General features: G+C 30.5%; 1 protein-coding gene across 1 annotated transcript in view; it reads right to left on the minus strand.

Moving 5' to 3' along the window:
- LOC129234378 (neurotrimin-like) overlaps positions 1 to 15801 on the minus strand; it is an 86462-nt gene extending 70661 nt beyond the window's left edge. Inside the window, exons 1-2 of the mRNA XM_054868372.1 lie at positions 15796 to 15801; positions 14340 to 14550 (exon numbers count right to left, since the gene is read on the minus strand). Of these exons, the coding sequence (XP_054724347.1) occupies positions 14340 to 14550; positions 15796 to 15801 (217 nt within the window). The remainder of the gene's footprint in view (positions 1 to 14339; positions 14551 to 15795) is intronic.
- Between the last annotated feature and the right edge of the window lie 502 nt (positions 15802 to 16303).

A 16303-nucleotide genomic window follows, 5' to 3' on the forward strand; every position in this document is an offset into this window, starting at 1 on the left:
AAATAGTATCAATGGGTGTTCCTGATGTAACACATGTGGAACTGCGTAGACACTTTTAAGTCAACAAGAAATAAAACCTTTAGAACCTATAAAAATATATGGAATAAAAAAATAAACGAATAAAAATTTAACATGGTATGAATATTACTTGTGTACATTGCACAATGACACCTAGTTATACTTATAAACGGTCATTTTTGTAAAAGAAATTCTCATGAATTCTCGTGACCGTTCACACTGTGTGGCGTAGTTTGCATAATTATCGCTGAGAAATGAACTATTGCTAAGGTTGCACAAAAATATCCTTATTCGCTTTTTGAAGATTTTGTGTCAGAGTTTTTGGGATGATAATGACCATCATAAAGCAATGACGAACATTTCTAAGAAATGAGATTTAAAAAAAAATAATTTGAATTTTGACATTTTGAATTCAAATTATGTTTTTCGCAATCACAAGTGTGTGTATGTAGGCGTGTGTGTTTGTGTGTGGGGGTATGTGTGTTTGTGTGTAGGGGTATGTGTATGTGTGTGCAGGCATATGTGTTTGTGTCAGTGTGCAGGCATGAATGTGTGGGTAGTTGTGTGTATGTGTGTGTATGTGTTTGTGTCTATGTGTGTGTGTGTGTAGCTGCGTATGTATGCGCGTGTGTGTAGGACATAGATGCAACCTGGAGACGGCTTTCGCTATAGGAGCAGCATCGTGAGGAGCCGGTCGACGGTGACAGGGTGCGGAGGTGCGGTGGGAAAATAAAAAGATAGGACATCAAAACAGTCAAATGAGAACAATAAGCAATCGTGATTGCTCAAAAGAAAACCTTCCTTTGTATGATATTCTCATAAAAAATACATAATGATGTCCATCGTAATATGTAAATGATGTCTGTGCTATTAAAATCCAGTGTTGCCAGATGATCAAATCCAGATTTCCCCAATTCCCTTCTAACTTTTCCCCAAAAAGCGATGTTCTCTATCAAAATTCCCCAAATTCAAAAATTATTTTTCCACTAATATTTTCATAAAATAAGTCGACTTTCTCTGATATTTTTCGTCTCTTGAAAATTTTTTTTTTCCCCCAAATAGCCAAATTTCATAATAAAATTCCCCAACTTTTTTTTTCTTCCCATTTTAGCTTTTTTTTTTTTGTCTTCTTTATCTTTATCTTTTTTTTTTTTTTATTTTCACTAATACTAAAGCTGAAAGTCTCTCTGTCAGGATCTCTGTGACGCAAATACCACCTAGATCGTTCAATCGATTTTCATGGAATTTGGCAAAGAATTAATTTGTAGCACGGGGATGTGCACCTTTAAGCGATTTTTCGAAAATTCGATTTTGTTCTTTTTCTATTCCAATTTTAAGAACATTTTTCAGAGCAACATTATCATAAGATGGACGACTAAATTACCAAGTTATCATAATGCGGAACCGTGATATGGACAAACCAATTGGCGAGAAATTCATCATGCATTTTTTGTAAATATACAAGGGAACCAAAATACCTTTTAATTTTCTACTACGGGCAAAGCCGTGCTGGTGCCACTAGTCATAAATACAAGCGCCTGACCGAGAGATAAGAAATAAACAAATATTTTTTTCTACTCGCATTTACTTACTCTGCTTCTGTATGTACATTTAAACTATGATTTTTGTATATATTTATCTAAGAACATTCTTCATCACACTTATTTTTGCCTATTTCACGTATCAACTAGTTACTCAAGGTTACTTAATGCGACTGGTTACTTAATGCGTTACTGGTTACTGGTTACTTAATGCGAATTCCGTAGCATAATATTCCACATAATGCGAAATGCGAATTCCATAAATTTGAGCAAAGCTAAACCAACGCTGTTTGATACAAACAATGTAACTACCAGATGTCAAGATGCGAATTTAAATACGGAAAAAATATTTTTTCCCCAGGTTTTCCCCAAGGAAAAAATTTTTCCCCAAAAAGTTCCCCTCAAAACCTATTTCCCCAAAATTTCCCCAGAAAGCACCAGATTTCCCTAAAATGGGGAAATTTCCCCCAATCTGGCAACACTGTTAAAATCTACTAATCTGTCCGCTTGTCTGTAACATTATAGTGTCTGTAACTACGGATTCAATAAGCAAAATACGCTATTTCACTGCAGCAAACATAAAAAAAATATAAAAAGGAGGCATTTATCCCCATGACGGGGGACGTGTTACTACTTTTAAGCTACGATCCAGGACTTAAATCGTTACAGGTTCCATTAGATACAGAATTCTAGGAGGAAGCTTATCCGGCTACATAAAGATTTTCCAGCCGGATATATAAATTCAGAATTGTTTTATGGAAATTATTAAACATTTAGCTACATATCGTCGCCCCAGTGCAACAATAAGATATTTCACTATTGCTCTGGGGTCTGAGGCGACGATATAATCAATTTGATCTGCAAAAGTTGTGTAATTTTGCTAACATATACATAATTATGCAAATATTTATAAAAATTAAATATTTCCTTAAAAAAATAAAAACAATATTTATTTCTATAACAAGGTTACAAAAAAAAAAAAAAATGCACAGATTTTTTTCTAGTGTCAGGAATTATATTAATTTAAAAAGATACATTGACAGCAACTTAATCAAAAATACTATTCCTTATCTATACTTAATGATATTTTTTCAATAAACAAAGAAAAATACAACGTTAATTAACTACGAATCACAAAGTACCGCAAATTCTTAATAAAATATCAGTGTGGGAGAAGCATTCATCTTCATCCATCATATTCTCGATCTTTTCGACAGCTTAGTTTTTCCTACAACTTCATCCGTTCGTTTCGTATTTGGGTTAGCTTTTACATAATGTTTCATTACAGCTTCAAAAATACTCGAAGTGCAAATAAATTGCCAAACATAATTTACATCATTTTCTGAAGTAAAATAAAAAAAACAAAAATTGGCAGGATGTAAAACAATCCCATTTATTTCACAGATAAAGTTGATGGCAAACTGCAGCAATTTCTCTTTAAAGTTCTCAAGGTGCTGCTTTGACCGAAAGAAATTGCACTACGAACTAAATCTTGACCATGGAGAAATGGCGGATGACCTAGAAGCGGAAACATTATTTGCTTTATTTGTATTTGGGTTGTTTGCTATTAGTTTGTAATCGATTGGATCAGTGAGAACGTGCATCTTACTACTTGTCGCAGTCTGGCTGATTTTGCTTTTTACAAATGATGTTTACGCTTCAAGGTCATCCACCATCTCTCCGTGGTCAGGCTTTGGCGTTTGCCTCCGTCAGTATAACTTTTACTGAGACAGATTTACATAACATGAAAAAACGCCTCAAACGAGGGTGAGGGTCGAACGTTCTATTTCAAGTGTATCAAGCTATTGAGGAAGGCAAGCTGAATGGTTTTCTGAACCAAGTAACTAACTAGTTGAATTTATCTTTCATAATTCCATAAAAAAAATAAACTAATATTTCTCTAATAGTAATAGAGCTCTTAATGTATAGCATATAGTATGAAATAGAAATAGAAATTAAAAAAAAAATAAATAAATAAAAACGGAGAGTGTCAAAAAGAAATAGTTTAGTGTATAAATAACCATGACTTGCTTCTGTCTTTAAGGTGACTTGTACTTTTTAAATAAATGAACTAGTTAGATTACTATATTAAAATGTTTTTTTTAAATTCTTTTTCAAAAACTATAAAACACATACAATTTGATGTTGCTGTAAGACCGATCCAAACTTCAAAAGAAAAAAAAATGAATGAGAAAGATTGGAACGCCGTCAAAAAAAATTTATATATAAATAAGTAGATAGAAAATTCAAAAAGCAGCGGCAAAGGCTAGCTGAAAACGTTCAAGTTCACTTTCACGATTTAACTTATTTGTTGTATAAAATATTAACGCACGAAATTCTCATTGTTCATTTTTCCTCAAAATAATGGTCACCACATCATTTTATACTAAAACCGTTAAAAACCTTGGTGAAGAATGAACCGTAAGTGAACCCTTGAATGCAAGCTTTGAACGCTTGGTATGTAAAATGTACGGCGGTTCAAAAACTGGAGACATGAACAAGCTAAGGCACGATTGGTACTGCTCTAAAGGAGCCTATGTTCTGCCTGAGATCTTGCCTCCTTGTAAATCTACAGGGAGTCTTCATGTGAAGAGAACCAACTCCCAGGCTGCAATATGGGGAAAAATTCTTGTTCAATATCAATTTGTTCCAAGCCATACAAACATGGTTGGAATGCTAAAAACGATAAAATTGTTATAACTTGGCTTGGGAGATACCCTCTCCCAAGGAAGGCATGGAAATGATATCGTGCAACAAATGCAAAGTTTGCCAACTAGGAGTATGTCCATTCTCGGATGTCAACTTGCCATGAACTGACATCTACAACTGCTTATGTGACAACTAAGAGCTTGATGCAGATAGTCACGACTTTATAAATACTGGATATTGTAAAGAGACTGGGAATGACGACAACAGCGATTTTCAATTCAATTTAAAGTAAGAGGATTTTAAATACTTTTCTTCTTTAACATTGCACATTTTAAAACTCAACATAAGTATAGTTCGGGCAAACCTAACCTGGCAGTTTCATAATATTGAGATTAGGATCAGCGTAGGCTTTACAATGCTACCAGGTTAGGTTTACCCCAAGTCTAGTTAAAAAGTCATATAGCATACTTTTTTTAATAACTTTTAAAAAATGTTTTCCCTTTTTTATTTATGAAATGCAACAATTCAGTTTTTTTTTCTAGAAATTAACCACTCGCTGCAGGCGCCGTTGAGCCACCGTAGGTGGTGAACAGGAGTTAGCGAACCGATCAAAGGGTGGAGACCTCAGTATGTAATTAATTGCTGACTAACTTGTTGCATTTATTAAATGCAACAAGTCAGTATTTTTCGCTAGAAATTGCTTTCCGCTGCAGGCGGCATTGTGTCACCACCGGAGGCAGCAAACGGGGGTTAGCGAGTGAATCGAGCAGAAAATGGAGTTCCCAGTATATAATTAAAGACTGATTAACTTTCATTTGGATTTTTGCTGGTAAAAGTCCCTCTATTTGACAAAAAGCCGAAGCTTCATAAATTGATGATTTCGATTTCCGCCTTAACATATTCGTAATCTACGCAAAAAACTGAAGATCTTGACATCTCACCCAGTTTTATCGCAGAAATGACGCTATTTCTCGGTCTAGCTGATAGACTAAAAAGAAAATGTATAGAACGAATTGCTGACTTTTTACACTGGAAAGATTGTGTTGCAAAAGGAAATGTGCAAAAAAAAAAAAAAAAAGCTAAATTTCTAACTATCGTATGTTCTTTTTTTTTTTTTTTTGAGTTTTTCAAAGTACAGATATCACACTAAACTTAATATTACACGTGAAATACTGTTGCTACAATTTCGCGTTACATCATTAAGTACTAAGGATTGTATTTTTTCAGTTTACACTTAACTTCTTGGAGTTAACGTAAAAAAAAGTGTACGTAGTATTTTTACAATACACGCAATATAACAAGAAACAATCTTGTAAAAATGTCAATCTTAGTAGTTTCTGAAATTTATTCAACATTTCCGAAACACAAAAACAAGAATCCACGTGTTTTGAAGAAAAACAGGTGAAATATATAAAACATTTTTTTTTTTTCAAATTTTCAAAAAGAACTTCTAAAGCATAGCCGTTCTGCTAAGCTGCGCCAGATAACTTCGGAAAACAAAGACTATTATTAATTTTTCTTTTTGAAAACTTGGATTTAAAGAAGTACCATTTCTTTAGCCCTAAATCTCAAGATATTGAACAGTTTTATTCATTTTTCTCCTTTGAGATTGTTGCCCTTTTTTCTCCTGTTTTTTTTTTTTTTTTTTGCTAAATATTTTTCTCTAAAATATTAAAAAGAAATATCTCTAAGACAGAAAGTGGAGGTATTTTTATTTTAAACAATCAGTAATTAAATCGAGGTTTAGTTTACTAAGACTTCTCAAGTCATTTTTTCCCACGGTTTTCAATGAAAGAACTGTTTTTTTTTAAAATTAATTTACATTCCTGAAATTCAAGTTCACAAAGGTGAGAATTCATAATAACCTCACTTAGTATTTTAAACAAAATCTATCTTCTTGTTTTTCTCAAAAATCTCACAACTTCCTTATGGCTGAAAATAAACAAGAGGAAATCCCTTGTATTATGGAAAATTAAACATTAATGTGTTAATGAGAAATGGCATTTTGTGTTTAGGTAACGAAGGTTAGAATTAGACATGATTCCCAATAACACTAAAACAAACTAAAACCCAATATTTAAAAATTAAAAAAAATACTTAAACAATTATTATTTGAGAACTTTTGAAAGAAATAATAAATAAATAAGTATATGCTTTTAATTAAACAAGTTTGTAAGCAACATAAACAGTCATACCATGCGTGTGACCTGCCACGGAGGTGATAATTCACATGTTGTGAACGAAAAGTATATTAAAATAAAAAGTGTTAGTAAAAAATTGCTGGCAGGTTTAAAAAGATCTGTTTTTGATGAAATTAAAAAGCATTGTTAAATGAATTGTTCCTTAAAGTTTTTACAGTAAAATGCGTGTGACAGAAAAATTACTTTTTGACGAATGACCCACATATGTACGTGCGGTCGGGCCAAAATACTCAAAATTTTTCCGAGGGTGTAAATGGAAATAAAAGCTGACACTTGGGTAAAAAATATTTTTTGCGAATGCAGTTCTACCTTTATTATGTTAAAGGAAGTAAAAAGATTTTTTTAAAAATGAAATGTATCCTTACGAAATTAAGTTCATTAAACAACCTCTTACTCAATAACCATTAAAATGTTTTTTTCCCTTTTCAGATAAATCATATTGCCGTAATTTAAAATTCACACATTTTTTTTTCTACTCATGTTTTCATCCTTCAAAATAAAAACAGAAATGTTAACTATCTCCATGACTCGCTGTTTTATTTGACACTAAAATTTCAAATATGCTCTGTTATATGTTGGCTTAAAAATGACCGGGTTAGAAAAGAAAAATTAAATTTTAAGGGAAAAATAATTTAAAGTATAAGCGTATGGACAAAAGTTTGAAAAAAAAAGAAATTTGTAAAAATACATAATGCACATTACTAAAGTACGCATCTTTTTTTTGATGCCAAGCTTATGAATGTCATGTTTTGTTACAGTTTAACGTAGCCTGACAAGAAAGTTGAAACAAACGTCATGCCTCGTCACTGGACTGTAAATAATTACACGCTAAACAAACACTCTTTATTTGGAAAACAATTCCTTCCCCGGGTAATTAAGGTCACGGTTACGGAAAACCGTCTTTTTTCTTCCATGCTTTGCTACTCTCCTTTAACTTGTTTGTTACTTCTTTGCATTAACGGTTGCCTAATTGCAAGAAGTAGCCCGGAAAATTGGAAAGTGATGCTCAGTTGTTTTTCTTCGAGGAAAAACGACTCGGAAAGCTGGGCAGTAAGCTTCTTCATGAGTGCAAGCGTTATTTAAGTGACAATTATGACAAGTCTATCATTAGAAACGTGCGTTAATGTCTAATTAACGCCAGTAATTACATTTCAAGACGTTTATTTAATTCATTATTAGCTAGTAATTAAAAATCTTTTCACGACTACTGATGTTGCACAAAGAAATACCTAAATGATTCAGCATTACAGCAAAATTTCTAAAAAAGTCTTTTAATGTAACGTAGTACTAAATGCGTGTCTTTATCATGATATAAACACAAGATGAAGTTGTTTTAGAAAAAATATTCTAACCACAGAAATGAAACCTTAAATATTTTGCAAGTATTTCTTGCTACATTAAGTCATATGCATTATTTTTTGAATGTAATACAATTGCAATGTGTTAAAAATATTCCGCAAAGTTTATTTAAGATGACATCTAGACTAAAGTACAGAAAAGTCATAATGTCTTAGGCATAAGTTTATCATTTTTTACTCTGCAAAATATTTTAATTCAAAATATGTCAGGGTTTTTTTTTTTTTTTTTTTTTTTTTTCAATTCCGATTTCGGTTTGTTTGTTGCAACAACTACTCTGAAACATAATTTGAGAAAACTCGCAATTTTTCTTTAAATATTTAATTCGTTAACATTAAAATGGCCATAATAATAATCATAATTTATTATTATTTATTCTAAAAGTAACACTTTTTTTACTACGGTAATGAATAAAAACCAAATTCTTTAACGAAAAGTAGTTACGGTCAACCACACGACAATTATTTTTGAAAAAAAAAAACTGTGCGCATTTATTCTTTAGTATTATTCGAATTTTCATTTTAAGTTGAAGACTAAATTTGGCAATGAATATGAATTTTATTCAATTACTAAACCTTGCTAAAAAAAAATAATTGCTGTAAATTCCAATTTTCTACTTCGTTTTGTTTTGTTTCAATCGTTTAATTATGTTATGTAACTCATTAAGCCTCTTTGTTTTTTTCTCTCAATGTTATATTGTTACATTCTTAGATCAAGCCGAGTATACTTGTGCTTTGAATTTAAGATTAAACTGGCATTAGCACAAGGTGTTTCGATGTGCCTTCTTAATTTTTATTTGGCTGATTTTGGAAACAGTACATATAATTGTGCGTGTGTGTGTGTGTGTGTGTGTGTGTGTGTGCGTTTGCCTATACAGATTAAGCAATAACAATAAGAAGATAAAATATTAACATTTTTATCAGTGTGTGAGCTTTATAAGAAAATAAAACCGAAAAATTTTATATTAAGCCATTAATCAGCTGCTTTTAAAATTAAATTCTTTTTCATACATTTTAACGCATTAATTATCATTCCTATTTTTTATCAGAATACCATGACGATAAATTTAAACTTTACTTTTCCAGAAGCTCAATTGCGATTCTTTGCCAAACTTAATGCACGCACTTGGTGCAACGTAGTTTTAACGGATTTTAGGAAATGCTTAATAATGCTTAATTGACGAAGTGAAAAACGCTTTGCTTCAAAATTTTGAAGCGTCAGATTTAGCAATTCCCAATAATTCAAAATTATATCCTGCATGTTCTTAATGCATACGCATAATACATAATTTAAGAAGCCTCTTTTAGTTTAATGACGAAAAGAGAAAATATTTATCGATTTCTAACAATGTTAACCATTTTAGTGACATCTAAATGGATGTAAATAATGTTGTAATCATATCTATTTAATGGATTATTCTAAGAATTTTGTGTTCCTAAAATGGCTGTTCTAAGTGTTTTGAAGTAAGCTACAAAATTTATTTCAAATTTCATTTGGAGTAACAGAAGTGGAGTTGAAATAACAAACAATGGAGTAAAAACATTACTCCAATGTTTAAATAGTTTCTACTTTGAAGTGTTTACAGATTTTTGTTTAATTTGTTTAAGAGAATGTCTTTGGCAAACAACGTGGATTTTCTTTTTAAATTTACTTCTATCTTACAATATGTTGATTCAAAAACTGTTCGAAGCCTGAATAGAAAATTACGGATACCTAGTCAATTTTAAAAGATTATTCTCAAATTATTATCAAAATGTAAAAATTCGGTCGGTTATGAAAACACCAATAACCTTACGAGTTGAATTATTTATTAGAGACTCGCGCCTCTCTTACCAGCGGGAGATCCCGAAACTCTCTCTGAAGTCCAATATGTATATTTTACAAACAAAAGTTGCTGTAATGATTGTAGCAGACATATCAATCGAAATAAACTTCAGACCTCATATTTGCAGGCATTTGGATTTTTTTTCAAAAGAGTGTTTTTTTCTTTCAAATGTTTTTTAGACGAGTTCAGATTATTTTCTCCCTTGAAAAGTTGGATCTATTTCAAAGAAAAAAAACTGAAACTCACCTAAAAGCATACGTCAGACATCAAAAACACTATACTTTTGCTTCAACAGCAAGTTAACTAATATAAAATAATTTTACTTAATTTACTCTAATTTTTACGCTTTTTTTCGTGTTTATTCAAGTTAAAATTACTACCGAGGCATTTTTTTTTATATTTAAAACACTAACTTAACTTTTCGTTTTGTGTACGAAATCCGTTAAATTTATTAACCTTTTTTATGTAAATGTTCAGACAAATGAATCGAATGGAATCAAGATAGTTTAAAAATTTCATAATTTAACATATATATCTTTGTTCTTTTTTCTCTGGTTGAGTTTAATTTGGTTTATGTGAGCCGGGTAAGTGTGCAGTTTCCGATTTCCAATAGTGAAAATTCTTCTTTAATGAGTCGAGTCCTAAAAAAAAAAAAAAAACAGACGCTATTACTAGGGCACGGAGGAATATCCTTTTATTTTGCGCAGGTGGCGTCTGATTATTTTGTTATTTGGATGAACGAACATATCCCTTACTACAAATAAAAATATTCAGAAACTCTACTGATGGATGAATATATAATAGGCTGTAAAAACTGCAGAAAAATTTTCTTTTTGCACAATCGTGTTCTGAAATATTTTCCCAGTAATCTGTTTCTTTTTTCCTAAAACTGGAAATTCCGAACATTTTCACTGTGAAGAGGATTTAAATAAAGTTAATACTGCTCCTGATTTCCCCCATCATGAAGGGAAACATTTGTTGTTACATTCTAGAACTTATCTTCAAAGAGATTTAAGGTTTAATACCTTAACTTAACTTTGCTCTTCTTACTACCTTTCTTAGTTTCATTTACTTTATGAGATAGGCTTGAATTTACGTGTTTTATGATTTCTTCAGTTTAAATCTCCCTATCACGTTTTGCTTGAATGTGGATTAAATGAGATTTGAAAAGAAAAGTAAATTCTAAATTTCGGCTTTTCTTAAGATAACAAAATTTGCACATTTATTACAGCGAAGATTTACTTCAATGGCATTTTATTTCCAATATGTTTAAAGAAAGATGCAAATGTTTACAAGCTTTCTTTTATTAGAATATAAAGCGAGGAAAGTAAAGAATTTACTTACGTGGTTTATAAATTATTCTTTAAATTATAATGATTTTACAAATGTGAAAAAAAAAAAGGTGTTTAGTAACTTTTTCCCGGTTAGTAAAAAAAAGAAAAGAGTTTTTAACGAAATGTCCAATACTGTTAGCTACACTTGCGCTCAAAAGCAGCATAGAGAACTGCGGAGCAAAGTGAAATAATGAAATAGTTACTCCGCATTTAGCGCCATCTACCTAGTAATATTTTAACTATATACGAACACATGTAGACTGAACACATGTAGTACATTTCAGTTAAGAAAAAAAACACCTGAAAATCAAAGAATATAATAATATAAGCAATTTTCAAAAATGGATGCTTATACTTGCATGTTGTGTTGTAAGTAAAAATTATTTTGTTATTATTAAATGATAAAGTTCTTGTTATTTACATTTTAAATAATCGTTAAGACCTACCAATATTCAGTGCAATATTTATTTGTTAAACATTAAGCTTTTTTTTTATTTAAAATGTATGTTACAGTTAGTCAAGTGCATGCGGGGCAAAGCGGATGGGACAAAGTGAAATAATTTATTTCAATTACTTATTCAATCTTTTACCGTATTCGTTTGTTAATTCTTTCATTTACATTCCTTCATTTAATAAGTTCCTCATTTATTCACTCATTCACTATTTCATTAACTGATTCATTTTTTACTTGTTTATTGATTGATTTACTCAATTATTGTTTCAGTGCCCATTTAATTTTTCCTTCATTCATTTATTTATTAATTTATTTGATCAAAAATATATTTTATATGCGAATAAAAATATTTTATCAGAAAAATACTTTATTTTTCACTTTGTCCCGGGAAAGAAAGAAGTGAAAATTTTAGACCATTTTTTTAGACCATTGCCAAAGATAAAAAATAATGATTCATTGCAAGTTTTATTACAAAATATATTGTTCATTCTTTTATGTACCTAAATTTTCAGAACAGATTTCCTACTTTTTCATTGTCAAAAAAGTAAGTTATCTTAACTATTTCACTTTGCACCACATTTCCCTATTTCTTATTTCCCATTTTAAACAAAATCTAATCCCAACTCGCAAATCATAATCATTATTTATAATAAAGCATAAAATTTTTAAACACTATTTGAAGGGCGTTTTTTAGTCAAAAAAATTACTTTTTACCAAGCGAAAAAAAATAATGATAACTACTTTTTTAGTGCAAAGCACGTCTTGAGCTTATGACGTTATTTTTTATGACTAATGAAACACTCTTATATTATTTTACTAAAAAATTTAATTTACTATATTTGTATTCATTAACGGAAAAGCTACAAATGCATTTTTTACGCGTTGAGTATCCAAATGGAATGCTTTAGAAATTTTGACTCTCGTTAGAAACCTTCTACTTCTAAAATACGCTTTCATGTCATCAATGTATCCCATGAGCACTTGAGCGAATTTGTATAACTATTGCAGAGTTTATTATCAAGCAAAAATTTTCGATGAAGTATGGTGGCAATATTTATTGTTACAATGAAAAACAATACAATTGAAAAAAATGGCATGCAAAATAAACACTTATACAGTATTCAATATCAATAGAACGATTATCAAGTAATGTTTGCAAATCAGAAATGCCCTTAAATGCGAACTTGAAAGTATTTTTAGTAGCAAGCTAAATGTCAATATTTACAAAATAAAATACAGCACGTAATAGCGTTTAAAACACACATGATTTGAACTTAATAATTAGTGCTTCATTATATTTGATAAAATAGTAAGATTGTTTTTCATGCGAGTTATGAGACAGCCCCTATGTTAAAAACGAAGGCCACGATTTTTTTTTCAAATAAACAAATTTATATAATACAAAAGAAAGTCATAACAATTTATGTTTGCTTATTATGTTTAATAAGCTAGGCTTTATGTTTAAGAATCTACGGCATAAAAACATCGAACTAATCCAATTAAAATGACAAGACTCTAAAAAATGTCATTAGCTGAAAGTTCGTTCTAAGCAATTTCATTATTTCAGTACACGATAATAATCCTATAAGAACAATTAAAAAGTTATCTATCTTCCCCATAGAACTTTGGAAAAAATTACGGCCTTTGCTTAATTAAGATTTAAAATAAGACCATTGTTTTTCCTACATCATTTCAGCAAAAAATCTACCAGAGGAAGAAAAGGAAAATTAACCCAAGAAAAAATACAACTCAAATTACGCCCTTAATGAAGTTTGGAACCAAGGAATAATGGATATATAAGTACGAGGGTAAAAAAAAAAAAAAAAAAATGGGGTAGCGCTTACTTGTCCAAAGAAAAAAGTTTCACCTAGTGCTTTGACAACGCGTCTTGGTTGATTAATGAACTAAGTTATCGTTTGGCCACATACAAAAAATAACACTCTCAGTGGAAAAAAATTGAATTGTTGAAGCTGCATGAAAACGACATCCGAAAGGATAAAAACAGGGATATAAGCTGAAGTGAAGAGGGTGTCTTCCGGAGAAATGATTATGATAACAAAAGAAAGCTAAGTTTAAAGAAAAAACAGTTATGACCGACAAAAGTTTTCATTATGAAGCCTAAGATGATGGTTTAAATGATAAAAATGTAGTATGTCTACGTTTAAACAAAATGATGTTTACTTGAGGATTTTTTTTTTCGAGCGTTCCGAGTCATTATTAGAACTTATAACAATTCGGTTAATTAAAAAATTCAAAGTAAAAGCTTCACATATATACTCGTACAAAGGCAGTAAAGAAGCTCATGGATTTTTTACTTCATAACGTAAGATTTATATTGTAATAGGCAAGTAAAAGGAAGTCAGTTACCTAACCCCTGGAGTATTGTTTTTTTTTTTTTTTTTTTTTTAATTTTATGATGTCACTGTCTAAAGTAGAATTTAAGAAAAAAAATGTCGGTTTGTTAAAATAGTTGGTGAAAACTACATGTAATACGCTTGAATATAAAATAATATTGTTTGTAATCAGTACGAATTATAGGCTTTTGTCTAAATCTTTTCACGATAAGTCAGGAAATACAAACACGCATCAAGTTTAAATCCTACCAGGGGCAGTAAAGTACTTTAGGATTTATGATTTCACTGTCTGAAATATAATTAAAAAAAATTGAAGTGTTAAAATAACTAATCGAAACTACTTATAATGCGAATTAATATTTGAAAAATTAATATTGTTTGTAAATAGTAATTACTAAGGACTTGCGTCTAAAATTTTTCATGATAAGTCCAGAAAATCAAAGACGCATCAAGTTTAAATCGTTCAAACAATAAAACCATATAACAGTTGTGTAGTTGAGCTCATATTTTAATGAGAAACGTAAATATCAATATATATTTGAAGCAAAGCACACGTATTTCTATTTTTTTTCAAAAGAAATATTGATTTATGGTTTTTTTTTCTTACCAAGCACTGTGAGGTTAACAAAGAAGCTGATTTTGGGGTCAGAACTGACTTGGCATTCGTAGGGACCTTCATCTCTTAACTGGGCAAATTTAATCTGCAATGTCCAATCGTTGGAGTTGTGGGCGTGGAGGGCTTGGAAGCGATCGTCACTCGTGTAGATATCTAACCCAACAGTGAGCACATGGAAATCTTTCCTACGGATCCAAGACACCTATAATAGAAAAACACGGGCAATGTCGATCAGTGCATAGTTTAACCATTATGACGAATATAACAACATTTGTTCAAATTTAATTGGGACGTAAACATTTTAAAATACATAAGTAAAAATTTAAATCACTAATTGAGATGTAAGTACAGTTTCTTGTCGAAATAAAAAAAAGGTTTATCGTATTGGGGGCGTAGTTATGAAAGAAGCAGGGAAAAGCAAAAATTATGAAAGATTAAAACAATATCAAGCATACATTAAACAATACACTGTATAGAAACGATGACGAAACTGATCTAGTTTTAGAGTATAAGAAATAAAAAGACATTACAGAATGGTACTTAGTTTAGTTTTGTAATTTAGAAGTTTTATTTGTAGGTACACTTTTTGAACCCTAATTTTAAAAAATATATTAGCCTTTTTTTTAAACTTGAATTTTTAGTCCTAAAGAATTTTTGCACTTGAAAACCTTTTTTAGCACTTACTTAAAAAAAAAAATTGTAATGGTTGCAATTTTTGTTGTCAGATTTGGGAAGCGTGGTTTTCATAATTCATCAGAAAAAAAAAATCTGTATGCATATAAGCCGGGATTAAAATCAAAAATTGACATTAATGCATTTTTAGTAAACATGCGCTATCATTTATGTTTCTCCTTTATTCAGGCTGAAAAGAAAATGTATTTAAACATTTACATAGTGGTGTGCTTTTTAAAAGAAAGAAATACATTGCAATTGCCATACTTTTTTTCCCTCTCTTTTTTTTCGTCATTCTATAGAATTACCTTAAATCAAACAATTTATAATGAAGAAACAACTAATATTTAAGCTCCTTGGCATAATCATCTTTCAAATCCCGGAAAGATTTTTCCGTCTGCCTTTAATTACCCCCCTAAATTATTTTAGACGAGGAGTATTAGAAGCCGCAATTAGTGGTCAGCAATTACATAAACCAAAAGCAAAATTAATGCCCATGCTATTACTTCGGCAGACAAAGCCCTAAAAAATTGCCTCATTTAGTTTTAGGAGGGTGGATTTTTGCCACTCTCAGCTGTCAGCATTTTTATTTCTGCAGCTAGCTGGCTTAGCAGTAAAAAAAAAAAATGCCTGAAACAATTCGTAACACTACCCTGATTTATCGCCTAATAAGATGGCATAATCAAGCTACAAGTCCGTATTTTCTAATTACAAGGTAAACTAAGAAAGTATAATGGCTGGAGGGTTTCTAAAAAGAGGTAACGGTTGAACATACTGCCATTATTGAAATGGTTCCGCTTACATTCAAATCCTCCGCAGTTATTTTAGAGAGGACTATTACAACCGCCAGTGGGAGTCTTGTATTATGGTTACATTTGTTTTCCCTCTGTGAATTATAAAAGAAATGAGAGTTTCGGCTTTCGTATTTAAAGAAACGTTTTCATTAATAATTGCACTTTAGTTTTAAAAACGGTAATTTTGGAATAAGAATAGTGTTTAGTTTAATATATTTGCTCAGGCGACCGAAAGAGTTAATTAATCAGTAAAATATGTTACGTTTCACATTTTTTATGTTATATCTTTTCCAAATTAGTCAATCTTATAACATGTTTTTTTTAACGATTTTCAGACGATTAACTATATTCAATTTTGTTTTTTCATTAGTTTAAAAGATATTATTTGTAATCAAAGTACATAAGGAATATTGCGATATGTTTTTGCTGCAGATGTTGTTTTTACTGTGTAAAAGCTAACTTTGCACAAGAACTTAAATAATGTTAAAG

This window comes from Uloborus diversus, chromosome 1 (assembly GCF_026930045.1).
Source record: "Uloborus diversus isolate 005 chromosome 1, Udiv.v.3.1, whole genome shotgun sequence".
Classification (NCBI taxonomy): domain Eukaryota; kingdom Metazoa; phylum Arthropoda; class Arachnida; order Araneae; family Uloboridae; genus Uloborus; species Uloborus diversus.